At 35.4% G+C, this 21,589-nt stretch overlaps 1 protein-coding gene across 1 annotated transcript in view; it reads left to right on the top strand.

The window, feature by feature from the left end:
- The first annotated feature begins 9,230 nt into the window (after positions 1-9,230).
- AHR (aryl hydrocarbon receptor) overlaps positions 9,231-21,589 on the top strand; it is a 32,272-nt gene continuing 19,913 nt past the window's right edge. Inside the window, exons 1-2 of the mRNA XM_005872351.2 lie at positions 9,231-9,274; positions 11,668-11,855. Coding sequence (XP_005872413.1) covers positions 9,231-9,274; positions 11,668-11,855 — 232 coding nt within the window. The remainder of the gene's footprint in view (positions 9,275-11,667; positions 11,856-21,589) is intronic.

Raw genomic sequence — 21,589 nt, 5'->3', positions numbered from 1 at the left:
CGGGCGGTGCGGGGATTAGGTCCATTCCTGACCCAGTGGAATCGAGATTCGGGGCTTGGGGGAGACACTCAGGCCTGGGGTTTTGCCCTTTTTAATCGTGGCATTTGCAGAGCGGCCCCGGTCCCCAGGTCGCAGGCACCCGCGCACACCCCCACCCACTTGCAGCTGCTTTCTCTCCTGTGGTCCTAATTTGTTGACAGCTCTGCTCTGCCCGTGGGGCTGGTGGATTAGCTAACGTAAACCCGCCTGGAATCCCCTTCTACTCTTTAATGTCCTCTTAGGGCAGGGTCGAGGACGGTCTTGATTCTCATTCGTGGCAGGACAGGGCGAGGTGTTGCGCGGAGCTAAAGGCGCGCCACCTGTGCGAGGAGCTGGGTGCCTCCGAGGTCCTTTCTGGGCTCTGGCCACCGGCTCTTACTGTTTGAAAGTAGTTTTGTAGCGCTCAGCATGACCCTATCCGTGAAATGTATAGAGATGGTAGCAGGTAGGAGTGAATGTAGTGGGCAAGGCACAGTGGGGGAATTATTTTTTGAGCTTTTTTTTTTTTTGGAGAGTTTATCACTTTTGCGGTAGTTTTAGGTTCTGTAAAAGTAACAGATTTGAAACTGGGAATTAGTGAAACAGACGTTTTCAGTCTTGGTAACTTTCTCTAATCCCCTTTCCCCTACTCCAAAGTTTTGTCAATTCTAATAGAGTGATTACAAACAGATTTTTTTGTTTGTTTTGGTGGGATATTTGTGTGAGATGGCAAATACTTAAAAAATTTTTTTTCAGAAAAATAAATCCATGTTTGAGACAGATTTACTTTTGTGAGTTGGCTGTATGTGCGTGTTTATTCTTATTATCTCTGAGTTAACGTTGCTTTACATTTTTCAAATTTTCATAAACAATTTTAAGAACACAAAGTTGATTCAGAGCCAGTTAGAAGTATGTTATGCACTTTGTTTAAAACTTAATTTAGGTCACAAATTCAAATCAGAAAAACAGTTTAAGATTTATATTTAAAACCACTGGTTAAAAGTTTCATTATTCTGGAGTTTTATTTTTCTTTCAGAATTTTAATCTGAAGATCATAGTTCTTCAGATCTAGATTTGACATTAACAGAAGATATATATATATATATACACACACACACACATATATGTATATATGTATATATATATAGAGAGAGTATATATATATATATATAGAGAGAGAGAGAGAGAGATTGAGATTATAACTTGAAAGTCTTATCCTGAAGTGTGTCTGACATTAGGAATACTGCCGAGTCAGCAATTTTCTCTCTTGGCAGTTCTGTGACATTGATTTACTAACTTGCATTTTGTGGAGTGATTTCTTTTTTTTTTTAAACATTTAAAAATATATTTTATTGATTTTTTACAGAGAGGAAGGGAGTGGGATAGAGAGTTAGAAACATCGATGAGAGAGAAGCATTGATCAGCTGCCTCCTGCACACCCCCTACTGGGGATGTGCCTGCAACCAAGGTACATGCCCTTGACCAGAATCAAACTTGGGACCCTTCAGCCCTCAGGCCGATGCTCTATCCACTGAGCCAAACCAGTTAGGGCTGGAGTGATTTCTTATATGGAAATATATTTGTCTAGTTTGACTTTGTTCTTGGGTAAAATTGAGAGGCATTGCAAATGTCTGTTTTATGTAGCTATTGTAATAAATTATACTATATGTATCATGGGCTTTATGTGTGTAGCCATAATACTTGAAGATCTCCCTAATGGATTTTTAAGTTACTGAGTTCATGTCAGTGTGTTACATAAGGACCTAGATGACTTTTTAAAAAAGTCAGATGCCTTATTTTTGTATTTATTATAAAGTTTAACATTCTGACTTTTAATTAACCTTTTATTAATGATTTTCCTTTTAAACATTACATTTTCCTTTTATTTATGTAAGATGAACCTTCTACTTTATCTTAATATTTTAATATACGTCCTAAGACTTTACTATATTTGTATTGATGGTCTCTTGTAATACAGTGTTGGCTAGTGCATTTCCACATTACCCTTATTTTATTTAGTTAGTATATGTTTGTCAGGTCTTTACTGAGCACCATGCATTACTTCTAGTCATATAAATGCCTTAAAATGTCACTGCATTGCTCCATAAGAAAAGCTTAGTGTTGACATTTATAGAATCATGTGAAATTGTTTATAAATTATTTTTAACCAGAATGAAAAATGGTTAGCTTTATAATGCAGTTTATCGAAGTTCATTTTAGGAATGCAGCCATTAAAACTAATATTAAGTTTAATATTTTTTTAGTTAAATTAATAGTTTGTAGCTAATGAAGTTAAAAATATGTAACATTGTCAGAAAAATACATCTTGTTTGAGCTGAAAATGCTATTAAGATTTAACTTTGATCCTTTAAGTGAAAGCCATTTTAATTTACTTAAAGAGAAAAGATGTTATAGCATACATATAGAAATGATAAGATGCCCATTTAAATATACAATTCCATAAAAATTTGGAATTAAATATGTGACAATTTTAACCTGAAGCTCTTCCAATCTTCAATTGAATTAATTAAACAAGATACCTCCCTCTAGTGGCAATTGAAATTTATCTTTATTGTAGGAAATGCATCCTAGATGTGTTTATTTTAATCCCTCTGAAATATGTTGTACATAGTAGATGCTCAGTAAATGTTTCCTTTCTTTTCTGAGTAATGAAAGTTAGGAAATTAAAGGATCTGAAGCAGCCTTGCATCTGATCCATGTTCCTCCCTACCTTCAGGAAGACATTTTCATGATAACCTTAGGCATAGATTCTACTATAACTTTCCTTAAAATGTTGTTCCATACTTAACAACCCTCCTCAAAAAAAATTACTTAAATTTTGTTCTTGTTTCATTTTTTTTTTTTTTGGAGATGATAACGTTTTATCCGTTTGTTTAATTATGTTGCCTCCTGGAGATAAATGAAATAGAATCTGTACCATTAAATAGAATCTGTTTTTCCCTAGTGATAATAACTTTGGATATATTTCTGTATTTTTGAAATTTTATTAATACAGATAAAGTTTTAGTGGTATTCCACTTACTATTGTATTATTTTTGGTACCGACTTGGCAAAAGGAGTGCTGAGTAAATGACTTCTACCCTTAGAAGTGCTATCAGCAGTAGTGGTGAATAAACCAGCCATCAAGAACTGGAAATGACTTGTGAGCCTTAGCTGATCCTTTGCACTTTGTTAACATACTTGTACTGTTACTATAAAAAAAAAGCATTGTCTTCCTTGCTGCTTGTTCTAAGTTGCTGTTCATTCTATGTAAATCCCAGGAACCTCATTTAGATAATATCTACTTAGCTAAATAAAATTATGCAATGTTTTCCTGAAAATGTTTCATACAAATCTAGTATGATACCATTTTCCAAGTAGCCTCTAAAATAAAAGGATGTCTTTTCCATAACATAATTTTTTCTCCACCATAAGTTTTCTTTCAAATGGCTTTATTTAGATAGCTTTTACATAGTGGCTATAGAGTCTCTTACATATTGGAACTATAAAATAAATAAGTGAAAATGCTTAGTTATCAGTAACATTTATAAAAATGTCAGGAAGAGGAAACAATGAGATATAAATGGAAAGAGTACTAGGTCTAAACTAAAAGATAGGTCTAGTTTTTTTGTTTTTATAGATTTGGGCAAATTCTTGACCAACGTCGCAGGCTAGTCAAAACCTAAAACTAAAATGCCACTCTCACAACTAAAATTAGCAGAACAAAATCATTTTATAAAGTGTAAAGACAGCTAAAGATATAAATTAAACAGAAACATAATTCTATTCTTTAAATAATTTTAGCTTACATTATCCCAGAACAATCAGTTCTCCTGTGAAACAGTAAGAGGCAGTATATGATTACGTTCTCAATTCTGGGAATGGCTCAAATGTGCTACTTCACTGGTGAATAAACTTACATAGTATATGCTTATTGATGTAAATAATTAAGACAATTACTTGCAAATCTTTAACAAAAGTACTTTTTTACTTCCATACTTCTGTAAAGTTGATTTTATCTATATAGTGGTTTAATAGAACAAAAAATGACTGTTTCTTAGCATTTACTATGATACAAGCATGCACTGTGTTTTGTATACTAGTACTTTTTTTAGGTTTATAATAGTATTATGAAAAGGTAATATTTCAGTTTTATAGACAGGGACCTGAGGTTCAGATTCAAAATTGTCAGGTAGGAAATGGAAAAGCTGAGTTTAAATATCAGATCCCAAAACTTGTTTTTACCAACTTCACAATAAGATTTCCATACTTAAATCCATATATGCATTCATACCCTTCCCTCTAAGTGTCTTTTCTTATCTTACTGATTTGCTACCTCCCTCTCTCCTTTAAAACATTGCTTTTAATGGCTGTGAGTACTCTGTTCTCGTAGTGTTTTGTAATTTAACTATTTTTCTTTTTAGGGGGAAGTTCTGTTTTTTTCCAACTTTTAAATATTTTAACTAGTTTTTCAGAGAATTCCTTTGAGTTATGTGAATTTCTATGCAAATTCTTAGTTATCTCCTTAGGAAAAATTCCCAAAAATGGAGTTTGGGGGTGCAAAGGTATGCATACTTTTAAGACTGAGCCAAATATTATGCTCTGAGACATAGTGCCAAATTGCTTTGCAAAATGTTTACATCCCTATTGGTAATCTGTCCTTGCATTTTTGCCTAAAAATGTTAATTTTGACAATTGACTTTCCATAGACAAAAAATGATGGGGTAGCTAATTGAACTTATTATTGGGATTGTGTATGTGTGGAGTAGTAGTAGTGTATGTTTGCAGGTTTTTCTACTTGAGATGTACTTTACATATTGATTTGTTTTGTATTATATGTTTTGGTCATATTCAGTTTGCTCCTTTCTTTTTGATCTACTTAAAATATTTCTATTAAATAATACATGCAATATTGTATTCAATATTCAATAATATATATGCTGTCTTCAGTAAACATGCTTGATATGATCACTTGACATTCATTATGACCAGATAATTAGTGCTATTTCCTCTCTCCTTCACCATTTTTCATCCTCCCAATATAATGTTATCACTATTTTAGATTAAATCTACTTTCAGCATTTCATAATTTTTTAAATTGTAAGCATTGTTTACTGCTCAGCTAAGTAATGTACTATGATTACACTTTCCTTCTTGTTCTCTGTTGTCATTGATATCTTCTACCTATTTTCCATCTTTATATTTATTTGCATCTGGGTTTAGCCGTCTCAGGTTTATTGGAGATAGACTTTGTGTTTCTGTCTCTTGTGATTTTCTTTCTTTTTTAAAAAAATACGTTTTTATTGTTTTCAGAGAGGAAGGGAGAGGGAGGGAGAGAGAGAGAAACATCAATGATGAGAGAGAATCATTGATCGGCTGCCTCCTGCACAACCGCCTACTGGGGATCGAGCCCGCAACCCAGGCATGTGCCCTTGACCAGAATCGAACCCGGGACCCTTCAGTCCACAGGCCGACACTTTATCCACTGAGCCAAACCAGCAAGGGCTTCCTTGTGATTTTCTAAAAGAGAAGGGTACTTGCAGAAAACTAGATACTCTGACATCATGAAATCGGAAGTGACTTTACCTGTCTTCAAGACCTGATTTAGACTCTCTATCACCATGAAACCTTCCCTTAGTACTCTACCTGAGCTCTTACTTTCCTGAACTCTTGAGCATCACTTTTATAGCACCTACATTATTGAGCAATACATTATGTTTGATTTTGTCCTGTTGTAGAATGAATCTCCTCCTAGTACAAAAGATATGCTTCTTAAAGATAGGCCTGTTTTTTGTGTTTGTATCTACCAGAGATTTCTAGTACCATGCACATAGTATGTATTGGAGAGTTATTCACTCCCTTAACAATTGACCACTACTTAAGACTTTTTTACTAATGTTTTAGTGATTTGGGGATAGTAGGTTCATTTTATGTGGGTTTAAAAGAAAATATTTTAAAAAGTATATTCATACAGGAGGAGAAAGGGAACATTCTTAATTATTTTTTTCAGGATCATGCGAGTAACAGTGATTTCTAAGACATATTTCATATTCCAGGTTTTCACTGTTCAAGTCTGTGCTAGAGATTATATGTTGTTTGTACCTCATCGCTTCTCCATAGGTAAAAAAGAGGAAAAGGGACTAACCATCACAAATGTAGAGCCAGCAGCAGGAGAGTGGCCATAGAATTCTGACTCACTGCAGATGACATCCAGCCAGGATTCTCAGAAGTTGTAAACTCTTTTTGCCTCATAGGAGGAAGCAAAATATCCAGGTGTATTCAGCCTAACAATGGAATTTAATGTTATTTGTGCCACAGATCACCTTTCCAATATTATATTAAGCATGTAATTTATGACTATAAACATTTAGCATTTATATTCAGAGATCAATAATTATGTACTGAAACCATGGGGAGGAACTGAAGAAAGGATAGGTTTAAAAGTTGGGCTTAACTGGATGTGGTTGGTATGGAAGTGAGATTCACTGAGGAAAACGTCAATTTCCTACCTGTTGGATGGAGAGTAGTATCATAGTAGATGCAGAGAAGGAATGCCTAAGTTCTGGGAAATAGGAATGAGAGGGCATCCAGGTAGAGGGGCTGGAAATAAAGATAATAAGTTATTGGTGTGTAGCCTGAAGCAGTGGGGGTGGAATAAATCACCTAGAGGAAAAAGCTGATAAACCATACTCAGTGCTGTGATAGGTAATCTCTTGTTAGAAAATGTCCCTTTATTCTTGTAGGATAACTGAAGCAATATCTTTGCATGTCATTTGAGACTTTATGATAAATATCATTTAAAAATATAAATACAATTACAGTAACTTTAACTGGGTTGCTAAGTTTTTCAACTTCGTTTCAAACACTGAGCACAAGTGATGAGCCTAACAGACATTTTAGACTGGGATGTGAAAAATTAAGGCTTTAAAGATAACATTCAAACTGGCATTGGGCATGCCATTGGGCCTGTCACCACCAGTACTTATAGCGTGCAGGCTTCTAAGACAGAGGCATGGCATGCAGTCAGCTGGAGTCTTGCTTTCACAACAATTTTGGTTACAGGTTGGGACAAGATTTTTGAGGTTCAGGTTGAAAAAATAATACATTTTTTTCTTTGCCTGAGCAACATCTTACAGTCTATTTCAGCTGACTTCTGAAATCCAATCTTACTGGGACATTTATTTATATTTCAGAGATAGTCTTTTATTTAAATAGACACTTGGCAGCATAATTTGGCATAGGTTTAAAGACAAAGCAAAAGTAAAATTACCAGCATAACCCAAGTCAAGTGTAATTGATGTAAGATTTTTATTTTTTATTATTCTGTACATCTTTAGTATGTATAGATAAGTACGAAATATTTCACAAAATAGTTCTGAATATTTCTCACAGAATCAGTGGAAAAGTATGCTAAAGCTATTACTTTAGCTTTAACGACATTGGATTGGAGATGCCAAGTCTAGTGGGTACTTTTCAGTCTTTAACTTATTTAATTCCTCTGTGCATTTAACTTTGTTCTGTAGTCTCCAAAATAGTCTACCCTGTTTCTTTGCCTTTTGGTCTTATCATTCCTCCCCCTTCATCTTTGCCTGCATCTCTTCCTCCACCTTACACCTAAATGTTGGTATTACTGAGGTGTGTGCTCAAGTCTCTCTTCTCTTTGTTTGATATACTTTGCATTGGGAAATATAGTTGTTATCCTAAGTTACAGACTCTAGTCATTTGCCCTTTCCCTACTCAACGTTTTCCTCTCCCTTACCTCCTACACTTAAATTGGTCAGCAAGTGAGTTTAATTCAGTGAACATCTGAGTCTGGCCATGTACCCAGCTTTATGATAGACACAAAGTGCTGTGCTTAAATATCTCAAGGCAGTCTATACTTACTATCCTCACTATTACTGCCTTCAGTCAGGCTCCTGTCATTTATTTTCTGCACATTTCTGATCAGCAAACATTAATTGAGAGTTCACTCTGTGTCAGTCCTGAGCATTGGGATTACAGAAATGATTAAGTTTTCATAGCAAGAGCAACAAACAAGTATATGCAATATAGGTTACAGAAAGCTTGATTTAGGAAATGTGAACTCATGGTAAATTTTCCATTACATGCATAATACTACGTTAGAGTTGTGGACAAGTTTGCATTGTATAAAGACTCAGTCTCATCTAGTTCAGGGTTGAATACTGCAAAGAGCCAGCATAAGATAGGCAGCAATACTACTGGGAAGACTACCTCTAAGTCTCTCTTTTACTGTTGTAATTTGTCCCTGTGTCATATCGGATTGTCTTGCTTCAATGTTTGTTTTACTCTTTTCTCCCCAGTGTTTCATAATCTTTACTGGAAAGCTACCAAGAGTGCAGGGCTGGATTTGATTTTTAATTTATGGGAAATGTTATCTGCACTGAATATTCCTTAATGGAATGGTTGTGTAAGACATTTGCATAAGATGCATAAGGTGCTGAAGTAGTACAGGAGAGATCCATTGTGAGTAGGTAGGGGAAGACCTTACAAAAGTGATCTAATTGAGCAGGGCTCTGAAGCTGGTGCGACAGCAGGGGAGTAGCACTATGAAAGCACTAAAGTACATACTGGCAACTGCAAGTCATTTCTTAGCTCTGGCATATAATGGACAAAGAAGGCTTTAGCTGGAAACAGTGGGGCGAGAGGAACAGTTAGGGGCCATAGAAAGATCAAGAAGCACTTTGTTAGGCTAAGGAATGTGGACTGTGTGGAGTTACTGAAAGGGTTAAATAAGAGGAATGACCTGGCGTTATATTTTAGAAAGAAGTGCTCAGAGGGGTCTGCCGAGCATTCTGTCCTCACTGTCAGCAGAGTCAGTTTAGTAAAATAAAAACACTAGACTGGGCATGCCAATCCTAGCTGAAAGCTCAAGATGACTCCAGATGCCAAAGTCCAATTTGGTTGCCATTTCTGTGAGGAGAGTTGCTGAGTCCTCTACCTTGAACGTTTTTTTTCATCAGACACCCACATGGCTCATGCTTTGTTGTCTTCATGTCTGTGCTGAAACTTCACTAGCTGTCAAAACCAGCACCCTGTCACTCCTTAGTTCCTTACCTTGCTTTATTTTTTCTTAACACTGACAGCCAGAAAAGTTACATGTTTATGTATGTATCCTCCCACTGGAATGTAAGCTTCATGGGAACAGGAGCTTTAGCGGGTTTTGTTCATGCTGAGTATTCTGTTTGCGCCACATGGTGGATGGTCAATATTTGGTGAAAGAATGTGGCCCCAACTGGTACTAATAACAGGAAAGAAACAGGGGGAAGGCCAGACTTTATAGGCATGTTCCCTGCAAAACATTGGGGGAAGGGGAGTGGACAAAGGGAAGATAGTTGCATGCCCAGAAAAGTTGGGAGACTAGCGGAGGTTCTGTCAGATCATGGGCCAAAATGGGCGTGGCCACTGGAAGGGCAGGAAGATTTGGGGTACATAGCCCCCTAAACAGAGGAGTTTGACCTCTTATGCACTTGGCTTTGTTGGGACTCCTGTGATTCTGGGCTTGTGGGGCTCTTTTGCTCCTGCTTCCCTGCATTCGCACACACAGCAGACTAATGGACTGTAACTAGCCTGATGTTGAACTGGACCCCGCTCCAACATGGAAAGGAAACTCTGGACACTGGCTTTGCTCCTAGCTTTACTGAAACCCCACCTGCGCTTCTATGACGGGACTCAGGGAAATGGGACTTTAGAAACACAGGGATTTAATCCCATGCAAATAAAAATCACTCGTTCTCCCGTGCAGGTCTCAGAAAATTCTTTTTCTGGGGCTATTGTTAAGAACCACCTCCAGCAGCAACCAGCGGGGAAGAGGACCCCCACTTCATAAGGAACCACAAGGAACTTCCCCCTTCTCTCTCGCGCCCTATGCTTCACACGCCAGACAGGGGACTTCTCGCAGCTCACCCTTCCCCAGTCATGTCTCCTCCTGAAATCCGGTTCATCTTTCAAGATCCATCTCATATACCACCTTTTCTGTAAAAATCTTTTTTTCAGGTATTTGTTCCGATACTTAGCTCCCATAACACTTTTGAATATGTAGAAGAGTGTTTTTCTGACCTGCCAAGGACATGACAGGTGCAAATAAATAACAAGTGATTGATCTATAGAGAATTACTCAAGGAGGTACACAGGCATTGTAGGTAAAAATTGAAATTCAGTTGATTAATTGGAGAAATGTAGTAACTAGGTGTGACTTCAGTTTGATTATAAACGCAATGTGATTAAGGGAAAATAAATACATAGAGAAACAGTCACCATTTAATTATATGGTTACATAAACAGTCTGGAGATAGTTCTACTGACTTATTTTGTATGTATGCCATTTTACCAGTTAATCTTTTTTTGTAGAAATAATTTGAACTATAATAGAAAAAAATAGAAATAGGCAGGTTCTGAAGAAATGACATGTTAGGGACAATGTAAAAATGTTAAAATTTTGTATTTTTTATCTTTTGCATAAAGTATTACTAATTCACATATAATATTAAGAATAAATTATCTAGAAATGTTTTGATTGCATCAAATTAATAGCACTACTCAAATCAATTTCTGCTTTTTAAAGATACTATCATTTGAACTGTCAAAAATGTTTTTGTTTTCTCAATAACACTGGAAAACAGGTGTTTGTTATAAGAACACTCAAGATAACTCTTTATTCTTCTGTCAAATGGAAAGGTGCAGGCATGATCTTAAAATTACTTTGTTTGGTTTTTTAATAGCTTCTCTGTATTTCAGCATGATTGTCTAATGATCTATAAATTCACTTTGCATAGTGAATTTCTGACTAAGGCTTTTGTGTAAAGTAGTCCAGCTTCTCATTTCTATACTCAAGTTCTACTTATAACCATAAGTTTATTTTCTCTCAGATGAAAATCATAACTAAATGTTGGGATGTCATTGAATTTTCTAATTGGGGCACAAATTATGGATGCTAATAAAGTAGAATTACTGACCAGTCAGAAGCAAGATTTGCCAGTAATCACAGTTAACTTCTAATATTTGTCATTCAACAAATGTAAATATCTAAAGTCAAATGTTTTCTTCTTTTAATACTGGAAGACACATTAGATGGCATTAGGACCATCTGGAGGTGCCAAAGAGTTTTGAGAAGTTGTCACTAACAGGATGAAATTGTTAAATATAGGAAGCTGGGGTTTTGAATATAAGTTTTTTATTTAGGGTTGCTCTTATTTATCTGCAACATAAATGATGCCAAAATGCTTCCAGCAGATTGCAAAGCATGATTTTCACATAATTTATTACAGATTTTTTTTTCCTTTCCCTAACAATGGTTGTGTTTAAAGGAAATAAAATCCTAGTAGATTTGTTAATTGGAAATCACTGTACCACAAATGTCTGAATTATATGAAGTATGAAGTATATATGATATACTTAGTCCTTTTATGGATTCATAAGCTTTTAATAAAAACATTATGAAGAATTTTACCCATCCCTTGTTTTGCTTAATTAAGATAAAGAAAGGACCATTTTGAAAGGATTTATGTAAACTGAAAGTAGACTTCAGATGTTTGTTTTATGAGAGAAATATTTGAGGAGATGCTATAAGGCAATTGAAAATTGTGCTTTATATATTTTAGAGTATTTCATGACATTGTGTTTGTTTTTCAGCATCAAGCCAATCCCAGCTGAAGGAATCAAGTCAAATCCTTCCAAGCGACATAGAGACCGACTCAATACAGAGTTGGACCGTTTGGCGAACCTGCTGCCTTTTCCACAAGATGTTATTAATAAGCTGGACAAACTTTCCGTTCTTAGGCTCAGTGTCAGTTACCTAAGAGCCAAGAGCTTCTTTGATGGTAAGACAAAAGGGTTTAATTTTTCTATAATCGCTTATAAAATACTTATGTTGAATTTGGCTGCTTCTGTGTTGAAAACTGCAAAAATTAGCCATATGTGAAAAAGTTTTGTTTATTGCTGTATAGTAAAACTTAAGTAGCAAAGCCAAATTTCTCATATTTCCAAAAGTCAGTTTTCCAGATTTATTCATTAAACAGATGCTGCCACTAAATGATAATGTGGTGTCATTCTTTGATAATTATGTATTTGGAACATATGCTCATATTAAGTATGTCAGTTTCCAGTTCCACTTATTTTTCCAATTTACTTTTTGGAAGTCTCCCTCTCTCTCTTTTTTTTTTTGGAAAGAGTAAAACACATATTAACTACTATGGATTTCCTTCAGTATGATTTTATAGATAGGTCATTTCATTTATCCTTTCAAAATTATGTATACTTCTGTTTTATATTAACTGTATGTTCATCTAGGAACATGTAATTAAAAGTTTTCTTTTCCACTGAAAAGGGCATTTCATTATAGGAGTTAATGGAATTGGATTTCAGTCTCCATTCAGTCAAACTAGTAAGCAGCCCCCTACCTCAGTTTACCCAGCTGCAAAGTTAGGGATTTGAGCTAGGTGATATTTGTTACCTTTTAATCATACAGTAGTTTCTCTTCATGAAGCATTTAAAATGGAAGTTTTTGTTTGAAATGTTTCAATGTGTCTTCTCATTTTAAATCATTTATTGATTTATTTTTATCTGTTTATATGTCAGAAATAGATTTTTTTCAGGAAATGTTCAGTGTTTTAAATGTATAATGTTATTTTACACACAGTAAAGGATTAATAAAATCTCAGTGGCCTGTCAGTGTGTCTCACACTTCAGTGTACTTACAAATCACTTAGGAATCTTGAAAGAGGAAGGTTTTTATGCAGTAGGTTTAAGTATTGCCAGAGATTTTGCATTTCTAACATGCTCTCAGATGGTGCTGATATTTCTGCCCTGGACCCATATGCAGATACTTGAATTTGTAATTTGTGTTTAGAATATTGTGAAACAGTTATTTCCTTTTAGGTTTATATTTAGATGGTTTGATGTGTTCAATCTGAGCATCTTTTTTATTTTTTGTTGTTTGCTTGCTATTTGTTTTTTATTTTGGATAAAAGCTATATGGTTTAATGGTTGTGATCTAGGCAATAAACATGGGTTTGAAGCTAATAATTTCTCTGATCTATATAAAAAGTCTTTGAATTTCCCGTTTTCATCTGTATCAGACCCTTCATCTTCTAGATGAGTTATGTGATACTCATTGGTGTATATTGTGTGTGTTTATCATCTGTATAGCTATTTTATGAGAGAGTTGGAACTAGAACCCGTTTCCAGATTCCCTATATTGTTTTTCCTGACCATGTCTCAATTACTTCTCGTTTCTGGGAACCATTTACATGGCAAAAACCTGGGAATTTTTCCCTAGATCCAGAGTGCTCAAAGTGTAGTCTGCAGACAAGCAGATTAGCATCATCACCTGGGAACTGTGAGCAGTGTCAGATCTTGGGCCCCACCCAAGACCTAGGGCATCATACACTCTGATGGTGGGGCTAGATGTTGCATGTGGAAGTTTAGGAGCCCCTGTGGTTGACTGTACCCCGAGGCCACTCCAAGCTTCACAGAATGCTGTCCTGATCCCCAGCATTTCTTCACTTGCTGTGCTTATTGCTTGGCCTTGTGGTCGGGATCCAGGACATGTAAGGTGTGGTCTGTCTGCACTAAGAGTTAGAGAGTTGGTGAACAGTCTGGAAGCCAGGAAGGCATTAGTATTCCTTGACTCTGATAAAGATTTATTGATGTGAGTCATTTTGCCTTTTCATTTCCTGCTACTCTATAATGAGAAATCAAACGATATCTTACACAGAGAGAGAAAAAAATGTACAAGTTGTTCCCCGTTTAGAAGTAGTGGAGCAGAACCGAAGCTGCTTAGTGGATGTGTAGTCAGTGTGCTATTTAATACTTACATAATTCTTGCTTTCTAGGCTGTGCATGCATACACATATACACACATTAATATATATGTATATTTAATGTATACATTTACATACATATTTTTTTTCATGATTAGACGTGTGTCATGTTCAGTACCTCAAGGAGTTTCCAAAGAATGCCATAGTTAGCAGGCTCATTATGGAGTTCTTAGTTGTTACAAAGGATTTTCTTAGCTCTGTTACTGACTTTATTTTTTATTCTGGTTCAGTACATTTGACAGTAGTTTCTTATTCCCCTATTTGCATCATTCCTTAATCAGTTATATTATCTTGAATTATGGGTCCTTTGCGTTCCTGGTTTTTATTGTGCTTCAGAATAGCCTGAAGAGCTTGTTAAAAATGCACATTCTAGGGCATGCCCCTTTAATGCTGATTCTACGTGAGTTCTATGTTGAAATCAGGACTCTGTATTTTTAATAAGCAGCCTAGATGAATCTGAGGCAATAATTTAATATGGCCTTGATAAAACCCTGAATTAACTTTTAGAAACATGGTTTACTTTGCCTTCAGAAAGACAAATCCAAATGTACAAAATTTGAGGAAGATGACAGATGTGTTTTCTTGTGTTTCAGTGGCAAGCGTACACTAAACAGTTTCTTAGGTTGTGCCAAGTATAAGAACAGAGTTAGATGGAAGGTAAGGGGAAAAAAATCAGTAAAAAAAGGATCCCAAAGTCTTGTCCAGTGGTCTAGGATGGCAGTGCAATCTTTTGAGAGAACACAGGGTAAAATTTTAAGGTAATCCTTATGACCTGAAGGCATACTAAATGCAAACTGTGGGCAGTCAGTAGGATTTCTGTGTGCTAACACCACTATTAGGGAAACAGTCTAGTGAGGTTAAGGGAAGCTCCAAGTGAATAACAGGATGCAAACAGGGGGTGTGTGAATTCCTGCGGAAAGAACAATATAAACGAGTAATCATACAATCTTATTAGAAAGGAAACTCAAGTTTTACTGTAACAATAGATATTTTTCCAAGAAAATACATCTATTTATTGCAAGTTTAAATAATCTAACTTGGATGGATCTTCTTAAACTTTGGGACTCTGCTATCCTGCATAAGCAGTACTTAAAAGTTTTTAAGTACAACACTAATATTTATACGTATTTAATTAAAACATTCTAAAATATAACAGAAGTGCTTGAACAAGACAGCCATTTTTCAGTTAAGGTTAGAAGCACTTCTTTGACACTATTAAATTTAAATTGTTTTATAATAAATTTTGTAATTCAAGATTGTGTTTTATTTTAAACCCAGTGTGGGTTCTGAATTCATAAAGAAGAAACGGGGGAAAAACATTTCTGCCCTAATAGCTTAAGATCTAGTGTCTCAGAAACTGACATAAAGTATATTTAATAATGTACATTAAACACTTGTAATGCAACATTTAAGGAGTATTTTCAAGGGAAGTAAAATACTACTTAACTGCTACTTAATAAGTGTTATTAGTTCGGGCTTCAATTAAAGACATACTTAAAGGAAATTTTGAATGTTTAATCCTTAAAAACTCTTGAGCTATATATATATTCTAGGCAGTGAAGCTCAGAGAATCGTTTTTCAGTTTGTACTCTTTGCTGATGCTACAGATGACATAATCATTATAAAAATGTTATAATATAGTGCTTTATTTGGGGGGTGCACTTAAACATGCCAGATATTGCCTATTTCTCTCACTAGAATGGAAGTTCCTTAACACTATCTTAAACACTTAAAACAATGCCACCCCATAGTAGGCATTCAGTAAATGTTTATTAACTTAATCTCATTAACTTATGTCTGAAAAGCAATGTAAATTCATATTGAATATTCTAGATTGATGTGTTTAGACATATATTTCTGGGGCTTGTTTAAGATGTTAATTTTTTTTACTATCCTATATAATAATACTATATAATAAATAGGTAATATGCAAATTGACCATCACACCCTCACACAAGATGGCCGCGCCCATGTCGTCACAAGATGGCCACCAGGGGAGGGCATTTGTGGACAATCAGGCCAGTAGGGGAGGGCAGTTAGGGGCAACCAGGCCAGCAGGGGAGGGCAGTTAGGGGCAACCAGGTCGGCAGGGGAGGGCAGTAGGGGGGACCAGGCCAGCAGGGGAGGGCAGTTGTGGGGTTGGGGGTAACTGGTCCGGCAGGGGAGCAGTTAGGTATCGATCAGGCTGGCAGGGGAGTGGTTAGGGGGTGATCAGGCTGGCAGACAGAAGCGGTTAGGGGCAGGCAGGCAGGCAAGCGGTTGGGAGCCAGCAGTCCCGGATTGTGAGAGGGATGTCCGAGGGGTCCCAGATTGGAGAGGGTGCAGGCTGGGCTGAGGGACATCCCCCCAGTGCATGAATTTTGTGCACCCGGCCTCTAATTTCCAGATAATCTTTCTGTTTAGCCAATTTGCCATTGTTGGTTGTACCAATTAGTTTATTCTCTGTCTATAAATATCCAGATGCAAGAAATAATTTGTTTTATTGAATTGTTGCAGTCAGAGTTCTTACATGGTCTGTGACTGGCTGGATTGGACAGTGAGACATGTAGGCGTATTCAAGGACTCAAATGTCAAATCTCTATCATCTCTTTTGAACTGACTAGTATCACTTTCTCCTTTCTTGGTGCTTTCAGACTGCCCTGTGCCTTCCTTAGCCATCCTCTGTATTCCTTTGCCATCACTTTATATTTATCATCTTGTTCCTGGGCCACTGCACCTTTTCTTCTTTGTTGGATGTTCCTTTTGTACTTCACAGCAGTCTGGCAGTCTTGTTACATTTTTTATTTTGTCAGCATCGATGGGATGTACACATAGGCCTCTGGATTTAAAAAATCACCTCCTTTGCAAATTTGAGACATGACAAGTTCAAGAATAAGGTGATAGTTTAATTTTTAATTCTGCACAGTGGACACATTCAGACAAGTTTTGGGATTAGTAATATACTAATAATAGAAATAATGTATTAATTAAAACAGTAGAAGCTGCTTAAGTTCTAGTCATTTTTCCTCAGTAGCACTGCTCTTCTGTGTTACCTTATATTCCTCCTTGCTTATTCTTATTTTTTAAAGACTTCTCTAAATTATTATATTTTTGAAGTCTTTCTGGAGATCCTTTCTGTTTTTAGCAAATAACAGAAATCCAAAATTGCTGTTTTCTGATGTTGGCAATTAAACATTGTCAGTGCAAGTTTTCACCTCTCAGGAGAGATTAAGTCACAGCAGCAGGGAGCCAAGGACAGCTAAGTGGGCAAGTGGAGCTATGACCCGAGGAGTGTATGCACTTCCGTGCTGGAGATGCAGACTGAAAGAGGTCCTAAAATCCTTAACGTCACCTTCAAACCTCGCCGAATTCCAGAATGTTAAGATGATACTATCCTTGTTTAAGAATAATAATAATAAAAAGTGGAACATAAAAGGAAGAAACAAACCACAAAATGAATATTAAACTGAAATACCTCTGAGATGGAAAACATTTACTAAGTTTAAATAACTTCATGACTGTGATCAATAATAGTTTATTAAGAGAGAGTAGGATGTGGGTAGTTACAATCCAGCCTTTGAAACTTGTTGATCTTCAGAGAAAGGGTAGCTTCCTCCTCTACTGTCCCTCTTCGTGTCAGGATGAGACAGTGGGCACTGGTCTTGTTGACCAATCTGAATAGGTAAGGTAATGTTTTATTGATAGTAAGAGTAATTTCAGCATATGAAAATTTGAATTAGAGTTCATTATCACCTTTTAAAATACTCCTCATCATATAAGTATTACATTAAATTATTCTCCTTTTGGACAGCAATACCCAGAATTAAAAATTTGGGAATAACTAATCCATGTTCTCTGTTGAGACACAAATATCTGAGGTAAAAAGACAGAAAAGTCTTCTTTCTATGAGACAGTAGTAGGGATCAATGGCATGCAGTATTTGATACTTTAGTAAAATATTCAGAGTAAGTATTGCATCATTTAAAATGTAATCATTAACTGTGAAATCTTTTACATCTGCCATGCTGTCTGAGTCATGGGTTATTCCGTATGACCCTTTAAAGAGCGAGATGAATAAACTTACTTTGTGGAAAGGAAACAGTTTTCCTTTCCATAAGAAACAGAAAGATGCTTTTGTGCAAATTACATTAAGTCTGACAAAAGTAAGTTTAGGGATCTGAGTTTCTAATTCCAGAATCTTGCATTTGCAAATGTCATAGGGAATAGTTTTCTGCTTATTTTGTAAACTAGGTAATGTAGGGGAAAATCTGAGTCTTGAATCATTAAAATAATCACCATTTTATAAAGTGTATCATTTGCATACTGGAATATTTTAAATCTCATTAAGTCTAAAATGCTGTGTAAGGAGAGGGTGAGAACAGTTAACATTACGTGATCTAACATTTATTCAACTTCACTGTTTACTGTGGGGCTTTGTTGACTTTATTTTAAATTAAAAATTATTTGTGCTCTCTTAGTCTTCCTTTGGTAGGTGCTTTAACAGTTCATTTCGGTTCGTTGGGTTTTTAAAACAGAGCTATTGTGTTTATTCATCTTTTGCTTGCATGTTTCCCTGGATTTCAGTCCTGTTCTGGTATCTGTAACAAGAACATTATCTTGAAAAACAAATATATATGCCATGTATCTATGCCAAGAATGAGCTTGAACAAGCAGTAAAAATGAATGAAGAAAAAAGCCGTTTTAAGGGTTATTTTATAAAGTTAAATGGGTTTGTATCTGTCACTGTACAAAGTGATTACTGTATTATTGACTATATTCCCTATACAGTGCATTACAATCCCCATAACTTACTTATTTTATAACTGGAAGTTATACCTCGTATTCTCCTAATTCTAGAAATGTTCAAAGTGGGTTTGTTTGCTTAAAAGATCAACACATTTGAAATCATCAAATAGTGTTCAGTTTCATTTACCCATGGCATTAGCCTTCTTACATTGTAATTCAGCTATGTATTTTCCCCCCAGAATTCAGATTGTAAATATGAAACTCTATACTATTTGTGACACCTTCAATAACTAAAATGATAAAATTTAGAGATTCTTTTGGATTTTAATTTATGAACTTTATATAATCAAATTCATGTAAATTGAAACATGGATGAATAAAAAGAATAGCATTTATATGGAGTCAGGTTAAGGTGGTATTCAAATCTTGACTCTTACACTTAATAATATAAACTCTTTGGATCAGGAATATAATCTTTTTCATCCCATATTCTAACTTAAAGTGTGAAGTTCATTAGATTTTATGAATAAGTTCAATATTTTATGATTTTCTATAGGTTACTTTCATCTCTGAGTGTTTTTGTTTGCTTTGACACATTTTTAAGAAAACAAACAGTGACAAATATATATCAAAGATTTAAACTGTAATTCAAACTCATTACATCCTTTATTACATGTTTTGCTTCTTTCCTGTCTTTTAAATTTATTACTTTAATGGGTTTTCTCTTTGATGGTTACCAAGTGTTTTATGAATCTAGGATCCTTAATTGCTTGGCCATGAAAGGTCCAGTTGGTCATAAATTTATCCTTTAGCCTTATTTTGGGGGGAGGGAGGGGCTAATACTAAAAGCCAGCCAACTTTAGGCGTTTTATTGTTTTTATTTTTTCCAAAATACACGTTTTAAATGTCTATAGTTAAATCACTTGATTTTTTTGTGATGCTTTGTGACCTGGTTAATGGAAAATTACATCTTCACATTATAGTGTTTTAGAAACTGTGTTCATATAACAATCTCTTTAAGGCCTGTAATGACACACACGACTAATTTTTATTTACTAATCTTTTTATGTGTTATTTTTAAATCCTGCTCTTACAGATTTTTCACTTTTTGATCAACTAGTTTTAATCAGCAGCTCAAATTCATTTATTTGTTCATGGCTGAGATTTAGATTTTGGAGTCATTATAATATAGTTGGACTAATATTTTAAATCGTGGAAGCTTATAAAAATTTCCAAGGGGAAGTATACAGAATAAGAGGAATAATACCAAAGATGAAATGTCTTAATGATGGGCAGAGGTAGAAGAAAGCAAATTTGTGCATGTGTGAAATATGAAACCATGGTAAGGTGATAATGAGTTCACTTAAAGTTGCTTTCATTTGGTGTTTCAAGTTCTTAAATTAGAGGGCCAAAGAGAAAACAGCACATGAAAGTGTAAACAAAAATGAAATTGAAGTCCATACAGAAAAATAATACTAGAGAAAGTAACTTCTGGTTCTTGGTTGTCCATAGAAGCCATCAAACCATTCAGGTGTCAGCAGTGGGTGGTAAGCAGTCAAATTGGCTCAACTCAACCTAAAATTGTCTGTATTGAATCCTTTCTGTTTCTTCTAGCCTTCAATTTGCCCACATGATGTGGGGGTGCCTTTTATGGTCAGTTTTAGAGAATATTTCAGTGTCAGCTGGATTCTTGACAGTGTCTAGTTTCAGGTATCTAACCTGTGTGTTATGAAGCCAGCATTCCCTCTCTTTATCTCAGCGTGGTACAGGGAGAGTGTTATGTAACCAAAGCACCAGCAGGCAGGAGACATGCAGGGAATTCAGTTCACTAATCTTGTGGCCTTAGATAAGACCTTTAACCTCGATGGTCCACGTTGTCTTTGTCCTCTCAGGACATTAAAAGTGCTTGCCTGCCTGATGTTTTGAGTTGGTAGTGGATTTGTCCTAAAAATAAGAGATTTGTGAAGGAAATGTTACAATTAAAATTGTTATACCAATGATAAAGAATTTTTGCAGAATAATGATATTTTACTTTTTTTAATGGAGAACTTTGCTGTTGTTGAATATAGGTAGAGACATATGGACCTGATATTAATATAATCTGAGAATCCCTTTGTGAAATTAATTTTGTATTTTAATTTTATATTTTTCAGCCTTTTTGATATAATACGTAATAATTTATCACCCCCTCTGTGTTTCAGAAGTGTCACACATACTCTAGACACTTTGTTCAGGGACAAGTGACATCGTTTGCTTTGGTAAGGGTGGAAAGTATGGTTACAGTGTGCTTGCTAAACCAAATATGTTTTCCTTTTTGTTAAATACTGCATTACTTAACCCTACCTAATTTATAAAAGTTTATGTAGTTGAATTTTATAAGTGATAGCTTTGCTCTCTTTAATGCTTATATCAATGTGGGAATGGAATTTAACTTTTCCTTCCAGAAGTAATAAAGGAGATGATAAATATTATTATAAAATAAATTGAATTTATAGCAACAATTAGATATTTAAAAGGCTTATGATTTTCCCTGGCAAGACATTTATAATGTCCTCATTCTTTTTAAATGCAAACTATAGTAACAAAATACAAAATATAGTTTACCACATGCCAATATTTCTTACTCTTGAATTTCTCTAACAATTCAGAGCGTGTTTTCTGGAGAGGAAATACTTGGCTAGTAGGGAGAAATGGAAATCTGAGCTTAGATGTATAAGGAAGAAAAGTGCCGTACTAGGAAATATGGATATGGTTAAATGCATGTGGGAATAAGACTTGAATCTGTCTGTAATGGGACAATTTGATAAGCTTAATATATTTACACTTAAATCCCATCATCAATTAAAGTTTTACTTGTACTTCATTGATCTTTCAGTGAAGAAATAGTTGAAATATTTTTAGTTTATTATCTTAATACTAGAGGCTGGTGCACAAAAATTGGTGCACTCTGGGGGGGGGGGCTTAGCCTGGCCTGTACCCTCTCGCAGTCTGGGACCCCTCAGGGGATG

Source organism: Myotis brandtii, unplaced genomic scaffold, assembly GCF_000412655.1.
Source record: "Myotis brandtii unplaced genomic scaffold, ASM41265v1 scaffold374, whole genome shotgun sequence".
Classification (NCBI taxonomy): Eukaryota; Metazoa; Chordata; class Mammalia; order Chiroptera; family Vespertilionidae; genus Myotis; species Myotis brandtii.
This window is presented reverse-complemented; position numbering and strand designations above follow the sequence as displayed.